Source organism: Phoenix dactylifera, chromosome 1 (assembly GCF_009389715.1).
Source record: "Phoenix dactylifera cultivar Barhee BC4 chromosome 1, palm_55x_up_171113_PBpolish2nd_filt_p, whole genome shotgun sequence".
Classification (NCBI taxonomy): Eukaryota; Viridiplantae; Streptophyta; class Magnoliopsida; order Arecales; family Arecaceae; genus Phoenix; species Phoenix dactylifera.
In genome coordinates, this window is record NC_052392.1 from 37,154,567 (window position 1) to 37,179,441 (window position 24,875).

At 40.8% G+C, this 24,875-nt stretch overlaps 2 protein-coding genes across 2 annotated transcripts; one reads left to right on the top strand and one right to left on the bottom strand.

Moving 5' to 3' along the window:
* Positions 1-2,689: 2,689 nt before the first annotated feature.
* LOC103702628 (ubiquitin-like domain-containing CTD phosphatase) lies at positions 2,690-10,000 on the top strand. The gene is made up of 6 exons (XM_008785133.4): positions 2,690-3,074; positions 7,023-7,167; positions 8,830-8,944; positions 9,020-9,083; positions 9,216-9,381; positions 9,470-10,000. The coding sequence occupies exons 1-6, from the start codon at positions 2,782-2,784 to the stop codon at positions 9,713-9,715; spliced, it is 1,029 nt and encodes a 342-aa protein (XP_008783355.1). The 5' UTR covers positions 2,690-2,781; the 3' UTR covers positions 9,716-10,000.
* Positions 10,001-20,040: 10,040 nt separating this feature from the next.
* Positions 20,041-22,756, bottom strand: LOC103702627 (protein DETOXIFICATION 54). Its single transcript, XM_008785132.4, has 2 exons — positions 21,532-22,756; positions 20,041-21,068 (listed from the first exon to the last, which is right to left on the bottom strand). Exons 1-2 carry the CDS (start codon positions 22,480-22,482, stop codon positions 20,529-20,531), a joined length of 1,491 nt encoding a protein of 496 aa, XP_008783354.3. The 5' UTR covers positions 22,483-22,756; the 3' UTR covers positions 20,041-20,528.
* Between the last annotated feature and the right edge of the window lie 2,119 nt (positions 22,757-24,875).

The following is a 24,875-nucleotide window of genomic DNA, read 5'->3' on the forward strand; positions in this document are numbered from 1 at the left end:
CGGAAATAAAACTAAGACGATGCTTATAAGCGTCGTCCAAAGCTAATATTAAGACGACGCTTATAAGTGTCATCGGGTTCCCTAAATCCTCACCCTATCACCCGACCTAGCATCCCTATCATCCCTATTTCAGCCTCTTTTCCTCTTCGGTGCCCAAATCGACCGACCGACCCGCCAAGCTCCACCTCCGCCCGTTCGCGCAGGTCTCTTTCTCCTCCTCTCCCTCTCCCGCACCTCCTTCTTCTTTGCCAACTTCCTTCTCCTTCTCCTCCTTCTTGCTGCCCATACTCATCGCTAATCTGCGGTGTTCTTCGAAGATCCGGCCAACCACCCTTCTCCAATTGACTGCCTCCTTCATTGCAGATCTCAGCCGGCCTTACTCTACACTGGTAAGTTTCTATATTCAGAATATCCCCCTTCTGAGTTGTTACTTGAATTTTGGCTTAAAATTTTAGAAAACCTAGAGTTTTTTTAAATTTTGTTGTGAATATTTTTCTTATATTTATTCATATAGAAAGCATATTCTTTTATTTGTAATCTTCTTCAAATGGATAATTTATTCTGAAATTTTGTTGCCAAGAGATTTTTGCTTACATGAAACATGAAATTTTGAAAACATATTTTTTGGAAAACGATCTTTCTCTCTCTCTCTCCCACTATAGAGTAAGTTTGCCCATGATAGGATACCATAGGGCCTTCCCAAGGTTGCATAAATCGATCGCTCAATTGGAGTGACATGCATGACATAAGGCACCACTTGTCTTGGGGTAGGTCTTGAAACTAATGCTCAGGCTCTTAGAAGCAAAGCCAAAAGTTTTCATCTACAGTTCCTCTTTCAGACATAGCAATTTTATCATCAGATCATGTTATAGAGTTGTGAAGATTGTGGGATTGAGAATGATGAGGTCGGAGGGTATCCCCTCGAATCCCAAAGCTCAGTCTCTATCGGGCTCACACAATGGAGGCGACTGCTTCTCCTCAGAAGTATTGTCCGCTTTGAAGGGGATTTCATAGTCTTTTTCCGACGTACGGTTTTGCCCTGCAAAAGGCGCCTTTGAAGAGAAAGAGTTAGCTCCCCTCCATTTAAGAAACAGACCTCTCCGCTATCTAGTCGATGTGGGATTAAGTTCGAACCCTTTATTTCTCCAACATAGCCTCCCCAACGAAGGGGTCTGTGCCGGGGTTAAGAGCTCTCAATGAAAGCACCGGTAATGAGGTCGGAGGGTATCCCCCTCCATTTAAGGAACAGATCTCTCCACTATCTAGTCGATGTAGGACTAAGTTCGGACTCTTTATTCCCACAATAAATAATATTTGGCAACTTCTTTAAATCCACAAATATAAAAATGAGGAGGCCCTCTTGGTGGGATTTGAATGGTCAACCATGGGATCTTCCGAGCCCAACTTGTCTGAGAACATATAAATATATGGCCTATTAAGCTTGTTTGACGCATTTGCATCCCTACTTTCAGTGATTATTTTTGGGCGAAAGTTTGAGATCAGTTTAAGATGGGTAAGGGTTAAATTGGATGCCAATTATTATTTCCCATTTGCATCCATAGTTAGACATGCAAATCTAAATATTCGGATACCATTTGCATTGATTTGTCATTCGAGTTCTCAACTAAGGTGCAAGCTACATCATTTTAAACAGCTCGATACTTGCTATCAATTTGGCATCTTGACCAAAGATACGAGTTACAACAGCATGGCAATAAAAATTGTAGCTCCATGCGGCACCAAGTGTATCCCACAGCAGTTTAAACATTGAATACTTATTAGCATCAAACAAGTGCAATAGACAAAAGAGCTTAAGATTTCTGTTTTTATGATAGTATAGATCTTAGATACCATCTAGATCCCTCCTCCATCGAGTGCCACCTTCTTCGATTTAGATGCCGCCTCTACCCCCTCATCGGTCGGGGAGAGGTTGAGAGTGTAGCGCACGATGGTGGTGGTAGACCAGGTGGTGCTGGACAACCAGTGGTGGTTGTTCAGATGCAAGTGGTAGCAACCTCAAGTTGCCATGGGCAGAGATCATGAGAAGGCGGAAGGGATGAGAAAGGGGTAAATACTTACTTTTCAAAAAGGTAGAAGAAATTCACTTTTTACTTTTTTTTTCGTCAACAATAAAAGTTGTTAAAAAATAGAAACAGTGAAATGAAACATGTGATTCCATGTCTCTGTTTCTTTAAAAAAAAAAAATAGTACCAAGCCGAGCCTAAACTATTCACATTATAAAGAAGAAAATATTGTGAAAAATTAAGGGAATGCAGTTTGATGAATATATGGCTTTATCTAATCACTTCAAACTACATTTTTCATGACCATCACACTTTCAATATGTGAGTGTAAATTGGTATATTCTTAAACCATTCCAAGTTCGACAATAAACATTATAGTTGGGATTGTAATTAGAATTGCAATGGCTACTTTTAAGTTGTAAAAGAATTAAGTTGATTCTATAAAATTAGATCTGGACCAAACCAGCTAACATTTTTTTTTTTAAGTAAAAATCTGCTACTATGTCAGCTAGCTGATACAACAATGAAAGCATAATGGATGCTTTGTTTTATTTTCTTTCTGTTGATGTGGCTGGCTGTACTTAAAAAAAAAAAAAAAAAAACCACCAAGGGCATAACAGTCTTTTACTGAGCTGCGTTTCGGTTCTACTTAACGCTGCGTCTTGGTGGGATTTGTCTCGCCTACCGCAGGACCGATACTTCGTGGAGAAATCTAAGAAGAAACCCGAGGGAGAGCGGAAGCGAGAGAGGGCGCGCGATGGAATCCTCGTCCACGCTGGCTTCAGAGGCGGCGCCGCCTGCGACGGCGGAAGTGGAGGACGGTGTGGAGGAGATGACGCTGACGGTGCGGTGGAACGGGAAGGAGTACACCGTGCGGGTGTGCGGTGACGACAGCGTGGCGGAGCTGAAGCGCCGGATCTGCGAGGTTACCACCGTTCTACCCAAGCGCCAGAAGCTCCTCTACCCCAAGCTCGCCGCCAAGCTCAACGACGACTCCGTCCTCCTCTCCCAGCTCAACCTCAAGCCCTCAGTCAAGATGACCATGATCGGGTCTGTCCCTCCCTAAACCCTAATCTTTTTCCCAATTAAAACCCTTTTGTGTTTTCTATGCTATTCTTTTCTCCCACTTGTCTCTGTCTATTTCCGGTCGCGCCCAATCGTATCGTTGATGGTTTTGTGTTGTTTTTTCTCACAATCTAGTTGGTGATGTTGAAGAAGAAGGGTGCTTGAGAATAGTATGCATTAAGAAAAGCTAATGGAGTATATAAAAATTCGATTTTTTTGATGTTTTAAGCCTTGATGTTCTACCATGATATTAATCTTGGTATTTGTTTAATATTTTGATTGGTTTGAGAGGCGCTATGAGGAAAGGGGCTACAAGGATTAGCAAATCAAATCTTGGACTTTGTTATGCCCTCGTTTTCTTTTCTTTTTTTTCATGAGTGTTTTGATGCCTGCCAAAGTCCAACAAATCTCTGTAACAAAAAAAAGGTCCAATAATTATCACGTAGTACCAGAAAAAGAAGCAATTATGGCATCTGATTCCTTGCCTTCTCCAATCCATCTACAAAATGGTGAAAGGCTTCGTTTATGAATGAAGATGGAAGGCTTTTCCTGAAGAGGGATTTAAAGGATTTGCCCAATTCCTTCACATAGGTAGTCTGTTATCTGTCACTTGATAAGACAATGAGACATTACGCTTCTATTTTATTGTCTATCGCAGAGCTACCATGAATTGTCCCTCTTCCTGAAGTTGATGACATGCTCCTTTTCTAATGCCACCCCAATACTAAGAGAAAAGTTTGATTTATTAAAAATCTTTAACTTCAGAATCATTATGTAAGCTCATACTGAAGATCATACCTAGATAAGCAGGACTTCATTAAGTATCATGACTTCCCATGTGTACAATCTCTTATGTTCTCCAATTAAGGACCGATAAGTATGGGAAGATCAGATAATCCTCTTCAGTCTTCATATTCTCTGAATCTCTTAGAATGCTGGTTGAAAGATCACGTTTGCTTTTGTCTTATTAAAAGCTTATAAAAATGTTTCCTTGCTAGCGATAGTGAAAATAAAAAAGGTTTTGCTAATCAAGCATCAAAGGTATCAATCGATATAACGTACCTTACCAGAGTGTCACTCTATAAATTACACCTGACCTTAAAGAAAAATTTTCCCCCCTCTAAATTGATTCAATATTTTTAAAGCCCTTTGAGGTGCAGGTGGGGATTAGTCTTGGAGTAGCATTCTAAACTGAACTTGATCAAGGCACAGGTTTGGAAAAGCAATCAATTTTCAGTATAGATTGGGTTAGATTGGTTCTAATCATGCACAAGATGGATCTGTTAGGTTGATTAATTTGGTTTCTAACTTAGATAACTCGTACCCAGCCTACGACAGGCTAGGTTGATTAAGTTGGTTTTAGCTTAGAAAACAAATTAGTATTTTATTATATCATATGAACATTTAGTAAGCTGTTTGACCAACTAAAAAATATTTAATGAGTATAAAAGGTGTGGTGTTAGCTACATCAAAGTATAAGCTTATGTTCTTGTTCATTCAATGTTAATCAACTTTGTATTAGCTAATATCTAGAAAAGTTACAACTTGTCATTGAAGAGGGCATGTTCTGGATTGAGTCAAATATTCTCAACCCATTCTAGCCATATCCACTTTTGTGGATTGGCTCAAATTTTCATTCATCAAATTCTGATATATCCATGCTCAACCTTTGACAACATGAGATTCCAATATTGGATCTGATCTAATAATTTTTGTTTTAGCCTTTTCAGGCATAGGCTGGTTGGCTAATTTATGGTTTGATTCAACCCCTTTTCACCCTAAGCACCCAAAATACAGTAAAATCAACTTCCCAAATTTATGTGAATCTCAATCCAACCTTTGCCTATAGCAATCACTTCTCTCCTATTACACTTTAATCTCTTGAAACATTGCCAAGCCTCCTAGGCCAGTTCAAAGATCCATCGCACCATGCTTGATCATTACGTATTTGAGATCATCAAGAGATGGCTTGAAGTTTTGATGGATATGATTCTTTTCATCATGCTTTGGCTGATTAGTGGAGAACTAATTGGTCTTTCTTTATTTCCTCACATGATTTTTCTTTGGATGAATTTTCTTCAAACTTAGTGTATACAAGGACGAACATTTTGGTTCTTACTCTTTCACTATATATTCCCTCATCCCCATTGCTGTTAGTAATGAGAATTGCGAGTTCCATGTTGAATTGAGAGCTAGTAATAAAAGCACTCTTATATTATGAAATTGCTCCATTCTATTCACTTTGTATTTTATACAGTGTTTTAAAAGGTGGCTATGGTATGCGGGTGGTCAATGAATTGCATAGTGCATATGTGGCATGTGGACTAGATATGTGGCTGTAGATGCAATTTCTTTTTTTAACTACATAAAAATAAATATAATAGAGCTGGACTTAGCTACACTCAAGTGGATCTCCGTTCAAGTCCAGTGAGGTCTATATGAGACAATAGGGTTTCCACGTCGATGATTTGAGTCGTTGGATAAGATCTACTACCTATAAACTACTTATACACTAAAAATTATGTGACTTTAAAAATTATGTGACTTAGAGATCCCTAACCTATGATCAAGTAATCAAAAAATATATAAAATTTATTTTTTTTAGATTGTCCAATTGTTTACCATTTGGTGTATGGGCTAGGAATTTCTAAATCATATGATTTTTGGTATGTAAGCCGTTTAGAGATAGTAAATCACATCCAAGAGCTTGAATCACCGATGTTGGACCCTTATTGTTTAATCTAAACTTGACCAGATCCGAGTGAAGATCCACTCAAGTATAGCCAAGTCTAGCTCAATATAATGTATTAAATTAATAATAATAGTAATATTTTTAGTTGAATAATAATAATATTAATAACAATAACAATTGATACCTAGTGCTTGTTTCTTAGTACCTAATACCTAATAGCAATAATTAGAAAATATTTGATATTAACATTATTAATACCATTATCAGGCCCACCTAAAACTTACATCAAATCTAACTATTAGCTTGAACATATTTCCCTTGCATTGGCCCACATATGTGGCTCCAAAACGCTAAGCAAACTCATTTATATGTAGTTGCATAAAACTATATAGGTCGTTTATGCAACCACTTAATGAGGTGGACTGCCTTTTTGGTCTATATGTGGTATGACCATGTGCAATAACCGCATATGCATATTCGGGTGCATATGTGGCAGTATGCACTTCTCTTTAAGACACTGATTTGCTGTTATCATGTAATCTCAGCTAAAATCGAAACTTGTAGAATATAGTCTGAGCTAATGATTGACAATGAGATAGATGTGCATTTACAAGGTCACATGGGAGTCTAACACTCTTTTTTGTGGGGATACTCTTAATGCCCATAGGGTTGCATTTTCGATGCTAAACAATCCTTGTTCACTTCTGGTGGGCTTCATTGTCAGCCATACCGATTCTTGTAAAATGAGATAGTAAAGAGAGATTTTGCTTAAGGAACAATGTTGACTTTCTTAACCTTATAGAATGCATTGTCCTGTCAACTAAAATCTAAACTTGTAGAATATAGTCTGAGCTAATGATTGACGATGGGATAGATGTGCATCTACAAGGTCACATGGGAGTCTAAACACTCTTTTTTGTGGGGATATCTTAATGCCCATAGGGTTGCATTTTCAATGCTAAACAATCCTTGTTCACTTCTGGTGGGCTTCGTTGTCATCCATACCGATTCTTGTAAAATGAGATAGTAAAGAGAGGTTCTGCTTAAGGAACAATGTTGACTTTCTTAACCTTATAGAATGCATTGTCCTCTCATAAGTTCTTATAATTAAGGCTTTTATTAATCAAAATATGCAACTGCTGATGTTTGGTTATGTCATTGTGTCAACTCTTTTTAAGCTGTTTATGACATATTATGTTGTTGCTCAAAGCATTCACCATTGTGTTAACATCCTTTTCCAGAACTGTTGAAGATGATATTATTATAGACCAAGTAGATTCTCCAGAGATCATTGATGATTTTGAACTTGGCCAAGATGAAGTCATTGACATTAAAGATAAAGATGTAAATAAGCAGAAGTTAAGGCGGCGAATCAATCATTACAAGGTTTGTTCTTAAGACAACTTTTACTAAATGCATTACTGGTTTATTCTTTCCTTCATCACATGCGCTTTCTGTGTGTTCATCCTATTTAGGAGAAATAATTTATAGTCCTAGCCTAGGCACTTGCTAGAGTCGTTAAGACAAGAAGTTATTTGTTCAAAGCAATTCTGTAGTACAATCGAGCTGTATGGCCCTAGACAAGTTAAAACTGCTCAAAGCATCTGAACTTCAAAGTTTGAGAATTTGTGAAGCGGTGTGCTTTCATTAAAGGAGCGTAGTGGTAGTGTAAAGTGTGGGAAGCCAAGGATATATGCTACAAGGGATAGAACATTTCTTTTACTTGAATAGTTGTCCTACTATTTGAACAGATGACTTTTATTTTATCCTGTGCTCTTTATATGGTTTTAATTTCTTCGAGACCATGACTTGGTTTTTTTTTTTTTTTGAAAATCCTTGGTTTTGTTAGGGAAAATGTTGAAAAATAAACTTCAAACTTCCATTACAAAGTTGTCGCTCTTGATATGAACAAATGCTTAATTAAATTTTATAAAGATGACTTGGCATTGTCAATTTAAATAATTTTAAAAATTTGATATGAAAGGGCTTGTATATGCTTTAGAAAGAATTCATATATTTTTCATCCGCTATGAAAGATCATGGTAATTTTGCTTGCATGGTTGGATAAGGCTATATTCATCTGGCTGACAATTGTATATAATGCTTTTATGTAGGGTTAAACTATTTCATTTGTCTAGTACAAAATATATAATATGGGAAAAGCTATTCAATGAACTAAGGCTAAAGCAATTTAACCAAAAAAAATTAACAGAATCAATTAACTATTACCAATTTACCTTACCATCTACAGTCAATTATGTAGTAAGTAAATAATAGCATTAATGGAACATATTGTAAACATCATGTTTTTTCAACTTCTTATCTAATTTTGTTTTGTAAAAAATGCACATGAACAATCTTTTGTAAGTGGCAAGAAAAAATTGAATGCTTTAAGCTCTTGAAGACATCATCACAATCTTTTTATAATTTCCAATTTTATGGTCTAAAGTGCTAAAAATGAACCACTTTTCACTGTAGTCCCTAGATATGCAGATGTCTCCTGGTTGTGACATTCCCAACTATCACCTAGCAGCAGCTAAATTGAAAAACAAAGTAAAGCTGAAATCAGGTTGGATGGTAGTAGGTGTGAAAATATTTAAAAATATGTGGAACTCATTGGGTTCAACATGGCTATGGTCAATGGAATAGTGAAGTTAAAAGGTGGTTTTCAACATTTAAGTTGTTAGCATTGTCTATTTTAATTGAAGAAGTCGGGTGCATGAAAAATCTTTCCACCTTCTATCCACATAACAGTAACATTTACCCTTTTGTTCTACTTTGTTTGCTTCATTCTTGGCACAACAAGTGTTTATCCTTTTTGAATATCACATAGACACGTGCATGCTCACACACAGGATGCATGCGCAGGCACACTCACACACACACGGAGAGATGCTTTTATTTAGGTACTGATTCTGTGGTCAGGCAGCTAGACTGAATCCAGTAACAACTCTGACTAATATTTATATGAGTGCAAAAGAGGAAGAGCTTTCTTTTTTCCTCTTTTTTTCAGTAATACTATACTTCTATGTTTTGTACTTCCATCAGATCAAACTCCTGAACCCATGTCGTGAAGGAAAGAAGCTGCTTGTTTTAGACATTGATTATACTCTTTTTGATCACAAGTCATCAGCTGAAAACCCACTTGAACTCATGCGACCATGTAAGTGCATGGTACCAAATTTCAAATGTTTTTGTTTAACTATTCGGTACGACATGATGCAATTTTCCTGTGCAGATCTTCATGAATTTCTCACTGCTGTCTATGCAGAGTATGATATCATTATATGGTCTGCAACAAGGTGAGATTATATGATGCTCCTTTCTATAAAATTTCAGCAGACTCTTTTTATTGAGTTGTTTTAATTCCTTATGCAGTTTTCTAATAGATACTGTTGTAAGCTGGAAAGACCTTAATTGTCATTTCTTTGCAGTATGAAATGGGTCGAGTTGAAGATGGGGCAGCTTGGGGTTCTGAATAATCCTAACTACAAAATAACTGCTCTTCTAGATCACTTGGCCATGATAACAGTACAGTCTGATTCACATGGGACCTTTGATTGTAAGCCCCTTGGTCTAATATGGGCTCAGTTTCCCGAGGTTCAGTACTAACTATAATCTTGCCAGTACATACTTTGCTTGCTGGAAAAGCAAGATTGACAGGTTTTTTATCTTTTTTTTAATGCAGTTTTACAATTCGAAGAATACTATTATGTTTGATGACCTTCGAAGGAACTTTGTGATGAATCCACAAAATGGCCTGACAATCAGACCTTTCAGGAAAGCCCATATGAATCGTAGCAGCGATCAGGAGCTGGTGAAGCTGACACAGTATTTGCTGGCAATAGCAGATCTTCCTGATATTAGCCAACTTGATCATAGGTACTGGGAATTGTATACAGAAGATAGTACAAAAAGGCGCAGACACAGGTAACATGACTATGAAGAGCAAAAGGAAGAGCAGCTTACTTGATTTACAGTTTTTCATATCTGATATTTTCATGTAATCAAAACTGGGATATATAACTGCATTATGTAATTTATGTTTTGGCAGTGCATTGTTCCATGCTTATTGCATTACTCATTGGGTTCAGGCAATGCCTTTACGGGAAATATTGATGTCATACAATTCAGTTAATTGTCTTGAAGCTCGTACTTTCAAGAGCTAGCTTATGTATTTTAATTTATTAATGCAGGTCCATCGCTCTTTAGTTTCGCTCATCATGAATATTTGATTTTCTTAAACGCGCATAGCACTGCCCCCCCCCCCCCCAAAAAAAAAAAAAGAAAAAGAAAAGAAAAAGAAACGAATAAAAAAATACTAGTTGTTTGTGCCATAATTGGTACTTGGTTGGTTACATGGTTTATGATGATTTGGTAATGAATACGGTTTACGAACAAAAGGCTCCAATATTTTGTAGAAAATAATTGGCTTTGCAACTGCTACTCCATTCATGATATTTGTTGCAATATTTTGTATTTTGTATTTTTATGAATTAGTCAGATTGCTGTGGCAGTTACATCATTATGCCTTGCATAGAATTTAGTCTTGTTTCGCATTGTTCTTTTTAGTTGTTCTCATTATAGTTATCTCAAGAAGTTGTGATTAAAGAAAGACAATTTCCAAGACAGAATGATAATCATGTTACTCAGTTGATATGTTAGATATGTTCTGAGAAGATTCCCAAGCTTCCTTATTGATATAGTGAACCTCAGCTCTATGCTCTAATCTAAGCAGCTAGTTAGCATGTACTCTCTTGTTGCTTTCATGGTTGAAAATTACAAATTAGCAGAAACATCTCACTCTGGTATGAAGAGTGCACTCTATGTGAATCAAAGAATGCCGAACCATCCTGAACCGCTCAGTTCGGTTTGTACCTGCAGGTGGGGGGAGAGGGAGAAGGAAAGAGAGGAAAAGAGAGAGAGGGGGAGGAAGGAAAAGGGAGAGGGAAGGCCGCCGGAGGGCATTAGGGCGGCTTCACTTAAAATTTTTAAAATAAAAAGAGGGCCCCAATGGGCCTCTGTTTCGAACGAGACAGGGTTCAGAGGGTGAAGCCCCTGCTTCGGCCCTTTGGAGCCCCGCGCCCTCCGGAGGTCTCCGACGGCCCTCCTCTCGCTCCCTCTCCTTTCCTACCCTCCTCTCTCTTTTTCTCTCTCCCGTTCTCCCTCTCCCGCTCCCTCATCCTCTCTGCTATGTCGGTATGGGCATACCGAACCATGCCGCCGGTCGACTGGTATGGGCTCTGGTACCGGCACAACAAACCTTGATGTAAATGATAATTCATTTAACCTATTTATGTGCCTATTATTTTTTGTCTGATCCTTTAGTGTTAGATTTATAACTTTTCATCTTGGCCAGCATAAATCCACTTATTTGGAGAGTGGGCCCTATTTATTGTCTTAGATATTATGGGCATTGACTGATTGGTTGTTGACAAGGTGAAAGACACAGCCATTCCATTTGGTTGATTATATGTTCTTATAGAACATTATAAAAATAAATTGATATATTTTAGGGTCATCACTTTAGAAAGGTTACTTGCAATATCATAGCTATGTGAAACGTAACAGATTTATGTGCTGAAGAATTTAGGTATATGTAATGGGCTTGAAGCAGAATATACAGATTTTGAAATAACTAAGTTTATTTAAAATAACATCTGAACAATGGAGAAGCTTTAGGACTTACCCGAATTTTCTTGATAGGATTTAATGAGTCATATAGACACTACAACCATCGAAGCCAGTAATTACTAGGAAAAGCTCAAATGTGATGTGGCTAAAAGGGAACACAAGTGTATCCCGGGCAAAAACAAACTCGAAAGCTCATAGAAACCACCATGAAGGGAGGAGAAAGATATCCTTCTCAAGGAAGATTTGTATCGTTGAATATAAGAAGGCCCCGCTCTTCATGCATGGTTAAGGAATTATGAAGCATAAAAGGGAACAAGTTTCCAACTTTGCACATTAATCACAAATAAGTTTCTAAGAAATTTAAAATATAATAAACTACCAACTACCTAATTAATTCAGGAGAAGTTTGTCAATTGAAGAAAAAAATAAATGAACCATTCAAAATTCAAATTTGGCATGCAAAGAACTTTGAAATCTGCTGGAATTAGGATTCAAAATGTGTCGAGTTGATTTGACTTTTTGGGCTTTTGGTATGGTTAGGCTTATTTGGGCTTCATCCATGGGCACCTCCTGTGTCAGTGGTGCATTGATGTTGATGACCAAGTAACAATTTACTAAGATCTGTCAACTTGTCAACTTTTATATTAAGATTGAGGGTGAATATGTGGCCCTTGAGCATATTATCTTGAACTTGATTTATGACAGGCATGTTTTTAGGTGAAGATCACTTGTAATGAGATGTCTCAGGTTGATGAGCTTGTGGTAGCAGCAAGGACCAGTGAGAAGCCAAGAAGCTTGCAGAACACCAATATAGATCTAGTTGAATAATTCCATGTCATGGTGGATTTTTATGATTTGCTAATATTGCAAGCAGCAGGGGGCTACGAAGAATGTTCACAGGGGGCTACGAAAAATGTTCAAAAAGGTTGGAGGAAAAGAGAAGAAATATAATATATATGACTATGACTTGTATAGTGCGAGGTGGCTCTTGCTGCAACAACTGTCATTCTTACAGTCTTAAATAATGATTTCTAGATTTTGGATTTATAGTTGTCTATTCTGTGTATCCCATTAAGGTAGTGCTCTTATCATATATTTGTTCGTTACACCTACCAAGAGAAAGAAGGTGGTCTATAAGACCACCAGGACAGAAACTGTGCAAACTAAGATTGCAAAGGTTTAGAGACTCAGCAGTAGCTATGCTGATGAATGGAGTTGATTGCATTGTATTGCTAGCTGGAATCCTTCTATTGAAATTACAGGATGGCCCTATATACCTCATATGCACAAATACATGCTGACATATCAAACTATCAATCATGATGCAATTCTATCAAAGCTCACGAAGGCTTTGTTAGAAATAAGAGTTTTAGAAGAATGCCACCCCTTGAGGTGCTATTTTCTTCTGGATCCCAGCATTAAGTTGAGTTGAAAATTCTTAAGATTGCCCTAGCCACATCATGGAAGGAATTGAAATATAAAACTCAAGCATAAAGACCCTGCTTGTTTGGGGAATAGGATTATCTTGGAATAGGGAATAAAATAGGATAGCAAATGGAGGAATAAGTTTATTCCACATTTTCTCGGGATATTCTGTACTGATTTGGAGTGATAAGTGAGTGAACAGTTGCTTAAAAATCCCAAAGGTGGCTGTAGGCCAATTTATTTATATTTTGGCATGCAGTAGTTGTGTTTGGTGGGATTGTACGGAATAGATTTTAAAGGTAGGTTACTTCCCCACTTATTCTTTTATATCCAGAAAAAGGACAGAAAATATGAGGACAATGTTGTTGGGTTATTTAAATATATGCATAATAGTTAGGCTCTTAGCATATCTGACTAAGATCACTAAACATTGTTTGCTAGAACAGCATTAGGATACCCTACTCAGTGGGTCTATAACATGCATATTGTGATCTCACGTATATTGAGTGTATATAAAGCAATGGTAAACTGTAGGTAGATGTGTATGAAGGAGTGCAACTAGCATCTTGTTTATTACATTCGAAAAACTATAGTTGTATTCTTTTAACAAGTTGGTCCTTATCTTCAAAGAAAAACAATTTCAGTGAAAGCGTCATTTTCAGGTTCATGCTGGCTAGGAGCTCATATTTAGGTGCTGAATGCACTATCAAGAAGAAATAACCACTGCCTATTTATTAATAAAAATATGTTAAAATATTGATAAATAATGACCTGTCTGAATCAAGGTCCGCAATCTCTATTCATCGGGTGCCGTATCAGTATTTTATCGGGTCAGTTCGGTACAATACAATACGGTACGATACACTTATATACCAAAATAGCTCTCTAACTATTTTTCTCAATTTTATTTCGGTACGTCTTGATAAAGGTTAGTACGTCTTGGTACGGATCCATATGCACCTCGGTATAGGTCAGTACACTTCGGTACAGAACGGTATGTTTTGGTACAGACGGTACGAGGCTTTTTCGACTTGAAGTTAAGTTTCGTACTGATTTTTTTTCGGGTATAGTACGGTATGCTCCAGGGTCTGCTGTGCCGGAACCGGAGCCTGGACTAGTTGCCCGGCGGCACGGAACGGTACGCTCTCGTACCATTCCGCGCCGGCTCCATGCCGACACAGTAGGGGAGGCGAGGGAGAGGGCGAACATGAGAGGAAAAGAGAGAAGGGGGAGAGGGAGGAAGAGAGGGGGTGGTGGAGCCCTGGCGGAAGGCCAGCAGCCCGGGCGAAGGAGGGCTCCAATTTCGGATTTTTTATTTCGTTTGAAACGGGGGTTCGATACGAAACAGGGGTTCGGTACGAAACAGGGGTCTAACTCCTTTTTGATTGTTGCGACTTTTGTCAAAAAAAAATGGGTTGGACTTCTGTTTTGAACGAAACAGGGGATCCGGCTGTGGAGGCCCCCTCCGCGTGGCTCGCCGGCCTCCGCTGGCTAGCCTCCGCTGCCCTTTCTCCCTCTCCCTCTCTCTCTCTCCCCCACTCACTCTCTTTTCCTCTCTCTCCTTCTCCTTCTCCTTCTCCCTCGCCAACGACAGGTTTTGTTTCCGTTGCTGGAGCCATCCTATTCTGTTGCCGGGACGGCTCGGTACGACCCAAACTGCTCAGTTCGGAACGGTTCCGCTGACCCTGGTACGCCCCATATTGGATGGTACAGGGCGGTATGACAGACCATGGTTTGAATAAATTTACATTAAATAACATGCATGTTGTTACCTGTGTAATATTCATTTTACCAACATATTTTATTTTAACTTGAAAATACCCTTCACATCCAAAATTTTCATAAAATTTGGTGCTGAAACTTTGTTCTAGAACTAAAATTGGTGCTAGCAGCCTGTTAGAACTAAATCGATGCTAGCAGCCTGTCAATATGGGAGCTTATTTATGTAGATAAGCAGTCATTGATCCATATTTTCTTTTATTATAAATGCAGGCTTAAGCTATTTGACCATTTTTATACTACACTTGAACATTTAACCATTCCATTCTGTCGTTAAGTTAGCCATGGGCTTGTACCATCATTGTGTTGGACAATTATTATGCTTAATATGTTTGTGATACCAAATTCAGCATTTCTTCAAGCTGCGTAGGGTTTCTTAATTATTCAGGAATTGCAATGAGGTATATGGGGAATTTGGTTGTTCAATATTTTGCCTTGTTAAATTGGAGCTCATGGACTGAATCTAAAATCCTCTTGCACATTACTTAATTTTCTGTTGGTGCTTACTAGCATGCCATGCGACCATGACAACAATTTTGCATTTGGTGGATGTATAAAACCTGTATTATGAAGCCTGGTTTAAGAATTTAGTACCTTAAACTATCAAAATTTTTCTGTTGGTTCTGCTTGAAAGAGTCTGCTAGTGGTGGGTCCTCTTGCCTTTGTGAATGAATATTTTGGCATCCACATGACAGAGAGATTGGCATAAAAATTGGGTGAGGGTAAAAAATATACAAAGCTGCACACTTGGGTAGGAAATGCTGTCTGCAATTTTCTTTTTGAGGCCTTTCTGAAGAAATAGTGAGCTGTTTTATAATATGCATTCTGCTTCTGTACTTGCATATGTTCATCATTGGGGCCACCTACTTTTCCTCACCAAACAGAGGTTTCTGTTAAAGTGTCTACCCACTCCTAGTCCCACACAAAAAGCTGCAGTTACCAGGCACACCCCACTCGACACTAGAAATAGACACCAACTAGAGCAGGATGTCTATTTTATTGTTTTGTGGTCCACCTAGATAAGATAGCCATAAAGTTCATATACAAATTACAGGCCATTAACCATTCATTTTGATCTCTGAAGCATGTCTGCTTTCCCAAGCCTTTTGTGTGCATCTAATAGATGTTCGCCTATTTAGTCATGGGTATTGGATTCCTATCCCTCCCCCTTATATTATGAATGAAAGGTTTTGCAGATGCATCTTTGTGTCGTGTTAATAGGGAACATGCATAATGTATGTTATTTTTGATAATGTTATCCACTGAGACTAGTGAAAAGATGATGAGTTTCAGGAAATTTAGAAGATAGAATTAGTTGGATGAGAACAGGGCAGTTTATTCATGTAATCCTGCTTCTGCTTCATTACATTGAACTAGCAGATCAACTAGCAAACATGTGGCTGCTTAAATGTTCTTGACTGGCATGTCTATTTAAAAAATTAGCCATGGTTGTGCTGTGCTAGTGCTTCTCTTCTTTAAATGATAGTATGAATGTTTTGTATAATGTCATACACCTGGCAGTCTGCCTCTGATTATTTCCTGAAAAAGTTATATGGGTCATGGGTCTTGCTTGAGATACATGTCACAGAGGATCACTATAGCTAGCTTAGAAAAGGGGGAGAGGGTGGGGGGGGGGGAGGCATCGACTCACAAATAATATACTATCTGAAGGAAAGGAACATGTGCTTTAATCTTTTGCCTAACTTATCAATCAGTGCTTTAATGCTTTTTCATGCATATGCTGCAGGCCATGTTCTGCTCATAGATGTAACTGCTTAACTTGTAAATGTTTTAGTAGTTGAACTAGTTATGTAGTGGGATTATAATATGTTCTTTGATCTACTGATTTTTAACCTATAATGCACTCTAATATATTTAGTTGGTCATTGATTAGGTATCTGTATAAGCTTTCCCTGCTTGGAGTACTTACAGAATAATAGATTGCTTTCTTTTGAATAACAGGCTCTTAAGTCTAACTAAAAAGATATTTAATCATCTTAGTAAACTTTATAAAGCAATATCCCTTTGATTGACTGAAACCTGCAAATTTTCTTTTATGAAGCTAAATCGTCTGAATATATTTTGCTTTCCAACTCTATTAGAAGTTGGACTCTCTTAGGTGTTTTAACATTTCCATGGTCTAAGAAATGGACCTATTCTTGCACTCTTATCCATCCCAACCATTTCCCTTCCTCTTCCCTCCCCCCCCCCCCCCCCCCCCCCCTTTTTTTCTCAAAACCAAATTTTACCATCTATTCATTTCCTTTTTTCTGGCCAATGTCCTAGTTGTTTCTTTGAATAGAACATTTTTTTGTGTGTAAATGACTTTTCCAACCTTGTGCTTGTTGGTTACATTATACATGCTTAATTTTTACTTTAGATGATTGTCATCCCTCGTTATCATCGGACCTTTGGTTTATATTTATGATCGCACTTGCGGAGCAACATCTGAGGTGAAGATATGTTCTAGAGTGCAAGTAGATTCTCTAGACTGAACATATCTTTCTCAGTTGTTAAAAATGTAACCGAGATTGGATAAGATGGCAATGACCATTCAAATTAGAATATGAGGACTACTTGATGCAAGTACATGTTGATGTGATCCTCTTGTCGGACTTACTCGGGTCCTCGGCCGATATACAGGCACTGAGTGCTTTCTTTGTTAGAAGCCGACTATTTTCTTTTTCCAATTCATATATGTTGATGACATGGCTATTTCAAGGAATTGTATGTAGGTCTAGTAATTGGTACATTGTCAGGATCTACAAATCCTGGGCTCAATCCCAGTAACATATCTGTCTTTTTTTGAATGTACAAGATGTCTAGAGACCGTCGGTAATTTTGTTGAAAGTTTGTGCACATATGAAGATATTTTTGTTTTCCAGATGACTTTCCATTTTGTTTGAATTTGCACTTAGTAGGAAAATTAGCAGATTTAGTGTAACAGTGAGCAAGTCGTCAAAGATGAGAAGTTGAGCATTGGTTACACTGATTTTTAGCAGTCTGATAATTTTATATAACTACACTCATGGAGGATGAATTCATGCAAGCAATGGAGATACGGTAAGTAGGACCCATCAAGACAGGTCCAAAGAGATATGCTTGTTTATTATCTTGTTGAGGAAAATCTAGCTGGCAATGTGTCAAATTGTGGAGATCCAAAACCTGATGTGTCGCGAGGAGGGTATACTGATGACCACGGCTATTTGTAGAGACATGGAGATCATCCGACATTGTTCTAAGCTTGAACTGCCATGACTGCTTGTTACCTTAATGCATCTGTTTACATTCTGTAACAATACCAGAATGAAACAGCTTATTCTTGTAGTTATGTTATCATATAATAGCAGCCTTTGCTGAATTCCAGTCTTTCAGAATTCAGAGTCATTTAAGCTTTTGATGATTCATACGGTCGGAACTTAATTTACAAAAACAAAATGAAGGCAAATATATATTTGCTTCGCTTTCCATTGTTTCATTTCAGTAATAGGTCCATGTTCTTTTTTTTTTTTTCCGAAGCCTATTTGAACCAGGGTCGGCAGAGGCGTCTTGAACAGATGGTTTTGGCCGTTTCGAGCCGTATCGGCGGTTCACCGGAATGGTTCCAGCAACGAAAATGAAAACCGTTGCCATAACCGGAGAAAGATAAGAAAAAGAACGAGCGAGGCTCTTTTCTCTGTCGGTACAGGTGGCTCGGTACGGTATGGGCTTGTACTGATTCGTGCTTCCAGAAAATTAGTATGGCATCCGGTGCCGATTCCGCCGACCTTGATTTGAACAATTATTATTTTATCAAAATGTTAGATATATTTTAAACCAAAGACAATCCGTGCCAATGTATACCAGTTTCTATATGGTATAGAAAATGTACCGATATTTAGTATGCGGAATTGGTTTCATGTATAATACTGGTGTGAGATCAGATGGCATAACTTGATAACCCTCTCTCAACGATGATTTGCTAAATTTTTTTACTGGGCAGTGTTGCCTGACACTGCTACAGAGGATGTGCTTTATGGAAAGACAAATCATGCAGTATGGGATGCGAGTGGCTGTCTCCACAAGCCCTCCACTTTGATATCAATGACCCATCTTAGAATATTCCTTGGGAACCACCATAAGGGAAGGTGCTCCTTTTGGCGGGCCCTCACCTCCGTGCTCATCGCATCCACGCGGCATAAACTCCTGAGCTAAAAGGGAAAGACGCATAAGGCTGCTGATTTGGGTGGCAAATGCTTTTCTGGAGACCCTTTTCCAAGGCCTCTGCGGACAAATTTGTGTGCCTCGCGATTTATACGCTGGTCAGTGACTTGTACCAAGAAAGACTGGTTAGTGACCAGAAAATTTTGGGGTCAGGAGAGGGCTCCTGCGGGATGGCCCTCCGTGGCCAGCTCTACACTCAAAAAGGCTGCAGAAACGAATGATTCCCACTTCTAACATTTAGAGCATTATGAGCGATAACCAAGTGGGACTAGGTCTGTACTTCGCTGTTTCCTGGTCTCCCTTATGACCCCCTGGAAACAAACGGTATTTGTGAGCAGCTCCCATGGCTGTGTTGTCCCATGTCCTCTTTACAGCATCTTTACAGGTCGTTGATCTGATCGTATAAATGACTGATCTAATAATCTTGACTTCTTTTCTGTCTATGAAGGGAAGCAGCAGCTGGAGTTAGTTTGCAATTGATGGACGCTAGTTGATAAGATTGTTTGATCTGTTTTGGAGGGATGGCGACATGAAGTGCTGCATGGCAGTGGAGAGTTTATCCTGTGATGGAGTTGGTGGATGGTAGTGCTGAAAGGGTAGTGATACTTTTGTCTGATGAAGAGGCCAAAAGTTTCAACAGTAAGAATTGGCCGCAGGGAAAAGATATGTGATTCTGGAGTGGCGTGTCAAGAGAAACATATTCTTTGTTACTCATTTCCTACTTTCTTTTGAGCTTGCGACCTTCAACTATCACCTGAATGCATTGAATGATACATTCATGGGCCCCATCATTGGATATCTAAGTCCAATACTAGGCAACTGCATCCTGAAAGTTTGCTGCTGGATGAGAGAAAGGATGCTCAAAAGTTTTCAATTCAAACCACAAAAACTGAAGGCGGGTTAATCTCATATCATGGACGTGGTTGATGTCCCATTCTCTCTTTTCCTTTCCTTTTTGCAGCACACATGCAAGGCATTTCTGTTCCAACTACTCTATAAAGGAGTTATGAAATTATAGCGAACCAAGCTGAAGTATGGGCAACCTTGTCTGCAAGCAGCTCTTATCCGCTGTTCTCAGGGCGTGAGATGTCATAGCATGGAGCGTAATGAGAGAATAAGCTCGTCCAACTTTGCGACATTTTTTTTGTTGCTATGTGGAATATCTCTGCTGATATCGTAAACAAACACCTGTGTCATATCAACATGAGAACATCTTGCTTCACCGTCGAATAAATAATTATGCAAAACGATATCAAAAAGTAGGAGATGTCTCTGGAGACAGAAACAAAGATGCTTCGAGCAGAAGTAAGGACAATGGTGTGCCTTCAATCATCTCATGCCACGTTTAGCAAACAAAGCAGTGGCCGCTGCACCACACGGGGCATTCACAAGCTCGAAATTTAGTTGCACCTATTCAGAACCCTACTTCCTCTTTAACACCTCGGAACGACAACCAAAATAACAAAGAGAGAGTGGAGGACAAAGCTAAGCCCCACCATGTACAAAGAAGGAGCCCAAAACTAGCAAACAAGTCCATTAAAGTATCCCTTTCTCATTTCACCCACTGCTTGAAGGCAGCAAAACGCCGAGAGTGGGATCCCTGCACCCACATCCCCCTCCCTCCTCCAACAGCCAAAAACCAAGTAGAACCAATCCAGCCAGCCTTCTTCTCCTTCCACGTTATGCACATATAGCTATCTCTAGTTTCATATGCCTTCCACGCTATCACCTATGATGAGTGCCTTCTCCTCGTCATCAGCTATAACCCCGAGCTCCGAATTGGTCAGCTTCTTTGCCCTCGAAGCCTCGACCTCCCAATCGGTCCTCCCCAGTACCACCACGAGCACCGACACCACGCAGGACACCTGAGCCGACAGCAGGCCGTACCAGAGCCCGCCGAAGCCCACCCGGAGCCAGAAGGCGAGGCCGACGGCGACCGGGGTGCCGACGAGGTAGAACGAGAGCAGATTGATCCTGGCCCCGACGGCGGGCCTCGCGGTCCCACGCAGAACGCCGCACCCGGTCGTCTGCGGGCAGTTCCCCAGCTCGCACAGCCCCATGAGGGGCATCACCGCCGCCGCGAGGTTCACGACCGCCGCGTCCTTGGTGAAGAGGCTCGCCCACCGCTTGCGGAATGTCACAGTCCACACCACATGGACGACGCCGATCACCAGCGCGCAACCGAGCGCCACCAGGGCCGCCAACTTGGCCCGCCGGGGCTTGCCCGCTCCCAGCTCGTTGCCCACCTGCATTAATCCAAAAAATTAGATCACGAATTACGTACCGCAACCAAGATACTAAGAAGAAGATTAGCAACTATTAGAGCAAGAAAAAGAAATTAAGCTACGAGTAGAGCAATTTAACTCTAGTAAGTAGGAATTAGGAACGCTAAAGCTGGAAAGCTGGAGGTGGGAATCGATGCCAATGGAACAGTGCGTGCAATGTTGCACGCCATGATTCAGGTGGGTATGGTACGACGCCTACGTGGCATGATGCGACTGGGTGGGCCACAAGGGCTAGGTAGGAGGAGGCTAGATATTCCATTATTCCCAACCTCTCAAACCTCTTTTCCAACGAAATCTTGATGGGTTTTTACACATGATATGGTACGGACATGACATGTAGACACATGATGCCGTTCAACGGTGAGATGCCCCCGCGGGTGCACCGCGTGAGGTCACGAGAGAGAGAGCACGAATTTTGACGCACCCGAGTGGAGACGCAGGCGGCGAGGGCCATGGGGACGGTGTACATGAGGCTGGTCGTCTGGATGAGGACGGCGGTGGCGCCGACGGCGACGGTGGGGTCCGGCAGGTAGCCGGCGAGGACTGTCATGATCTCGTACCACCACCACTCGAGGCACACCCCCGCGCAGCTCGGCAGCGCCAGGCGGAGTACCGGCGCCAGTCCCCCCAGCGCCTCCCGCGACCACCCCCGCCACGTCAGCTCACAAATCCGCCGCCACCGGAGATACACAAGCAGGAACACTGTCATGTTCAGGTTCGTCGCCGCCGCCGCCAGCGCCACCCCGGGGACCCCCAGCCCCAGCCCGAAGGCCAGCAACGCGCTCAGCGGCACGTGGAGCGCCACCGCCAGCGCCGAGCACGCCGCCATCGGCCGCGTCACCCCCTGCGACCGGAGGAACACGCGGAGCGGCTGCAGGAACGCGTTCGTCAGAAGGTCCGGCAGGGAGTAGAGACAGTACGACGAGGCGGCGGCGGTGATGGCCAGGTCCTGCCCCAGAGCAACCATGATAGGCCCGAGATTGATCCAAAGGAAGGAGATAGGGACGGCGGCGAGGAGTAAGAGGAGGATGGTGCGCTGCAGCGAGAGAGACAGAAGGTCCCAATTGCGGGAGCCGTAGGCCTGGGAGCAGAGGGGCTCGAGGCCGGAGGCCAGGCCGAAGAGGACGGAGTAGCCGGTTATGTTGGTGAACCCGATGGAGAGTGCGCCGCCGGCGAGCTCGAGGCGGCCGAGTCTGCCGAGGCAGAGCACCGAGACCATGGCTCGAAGATACACCACGCAGTTCATGGCGGTAATCGGCAGCGCCATCCCCCACAGATCCCGCAGCTCCTCCACCACCCTCCTCCCCATCTTCCTCGACCCCTCGCCGCCTCCGGCCTCCTCCACGTCTCTCCCCTTCTCCTTCCCCTCCGCCATTTTCGACAACAGAGGAAGACGGGGATGAAAAGGAAGGCTTTTTACTTCCTTTACTTGCTTTTCTCCTCTCCACCAAGTTCGTTCGAACCTATGGGTACGGAGATGAAGGGGCGAGGGGCGGGTGTGGGGTTTAAAGGAAAGCAGGCGGTGAGAGTAACTATACCGGATGAACCGGGGGGTGATGGGACCGTGGGTGGAAGGCTGTGCCCGTGCTGCTGACTATGAGGAAACTGTTGGGCGGCGGAAGGCGGCTAGTGGTGGTCGTACCACCGACGAGGGCAGTAGGGTAATAGTACTAATAGGGTTTGGCACGTGCGAGGGCGAGGCCGACGTGATGCCGGGGCGGGAGGCGGTGGGGTGGGGTTTCCAACGGGGGAAAGACGCGTGTCGGGGTGTCGTTTTCTGGAGCTCCGACGGGGTTTCGGATTTTGGGCTTGGCGGGAGGATCCGCCAGGCGGGAAGCCGGCCGCGTCCGAGAAGCCTGCCTGCGTCCATCTCGTAATTATACGGACTTTGGGCTGGAATTGGTATTTATTATTCGCTGGGATTATATACATATACGTGCTAGCTGCTTAATTTGCTATGTCTTGTTATTAATGGCTAATAGAGGAAAGAATATCTCAAGGAGATGTCATTTTGTTCAAATCTAACAAATATGACCGTCATTAAAAAAAAATGGATGGCTATCAAAAATGATGCATCGTGTATAGCATGGAAGATTTTCTAATTTGATAGCAGTTCATCTCTTGATGGAAGATATCGATCCTGCTAATATTCTCTCTTGCCATCTCCTACCTACAATTTTGACCGTTTTCTATATATGATGAAAGCTCCTCCACGCCAAATTTCGAGAGATGAAACATTCCAAGAATAATTTTCTTTCACTGACAACTGTAAGTCCTATAATTTTCTTATAGAAGGACTTGCTCTGCTAACAAATCTTTTGATGGAAGAACTCTTATATATATGATGCCCTTCTATTTATGCGAAACACTGGAATCCCAATACCATTGGAATTCTCAAAGACAAAAATAGTAGGATTCCTGGAAAGATGACCTCACCGAGATCACCGAGAAAAGATATCTCAATTCTCAACAATCCTCTTTCTTCTATGAAAAATGTAACAGCACTAATTCTTATGGGGGGCTAAATGAATTGTGAGTTGATCTAGCTAGATCTTCTAGCTGGGTCATGATATTGATGATGCCTTAACTCTTAATAGAACTCCTTCCAATCTTATTCTTATGTTAAATTGACTTCTTTTATTTGTAGGCCTTTGACTGTACAAAGTTTTATCCAAACTACTTCAACAAATATTCATTCGTAAATTACGAGAATGCAACATTTTTGTACATTTTTTGTAACAAGAAAAATGCCATGCAACATAGTTATGTTTCTGTGATGACCCATGCAGGTGTGTATTTAGTCCTACATCGGTTTTTCGCTAGATAGATCTTGTATGGTTTTATAGGATCGAGAAACCAAAATAATACCTTCCGGCTAACTTTTTTAGGTGGGGTCTTGAGTTGTTACAAATGGTATCAAAGCGTACCCAACTCATGACCTATGTGGACTAATTGACATTGCATCATGGGTATATTTGAGCTGACCATGAGCTGATTGTAGTATTTGTGATTGGATTTGAATTGATTGAAATCCTTAGTCTGGCCAGGGCTTAAATGGAAGGAGACGTGTGTTTAGTCCTACATTAATTTTTCTAAATAATATCTTTCAACTAGCTTTTTTTGGATAAGGTCTGAGTTGTTGCAATTTTTTTTCTTAATTTTAGATTCAATTTGGCATTGGCTTGCTGCAACACCTAAAGGCTAGCCCTGACGGTCTATAAATTGCACCAACTAGCCATGCATCCACCAATTCCATTCTCTCACATTGTACGGGAAATGCAATGGGGAGTAATTATTTGTTTTCCATTCCCTTCGACAAAAGCATTTACATCTGAGCAAGAATTATTCTTGCAATAATATTGGAAATTTGCTCTGTTTGCATCTACTTTGCAATGCGCAGAGCAAAAAAGTACATAAAAGTGGCAAGGTATATAATTGGGTTCATTGATATGTCCACGAAAGACGGAGTACGTCCAAAGTCATTGGCTTACTACACAAGTTATAGGGAACCTCTTCTTCTGTTCTGCAAATCTACAAGTCATAGTTGTCGAGCAGCCAGCTAAAAGAGAGAAACGTGATGACTCGATGTCCCTGGTGAAAATAGTGACTACTACTTTTTTGCTTTTTCGAAAAAAAAGAGTTGGGCTAGACAAAATGACTCGGCCAACAAGGACTGTTAGATGGCTTCTGCTTATAAAAATTTGAGAAAAAAAAAAGAGCATCAGCTCTTAAAGAAAGGAAGTCCAGGGTGGCCTTTTTGGTGACAAA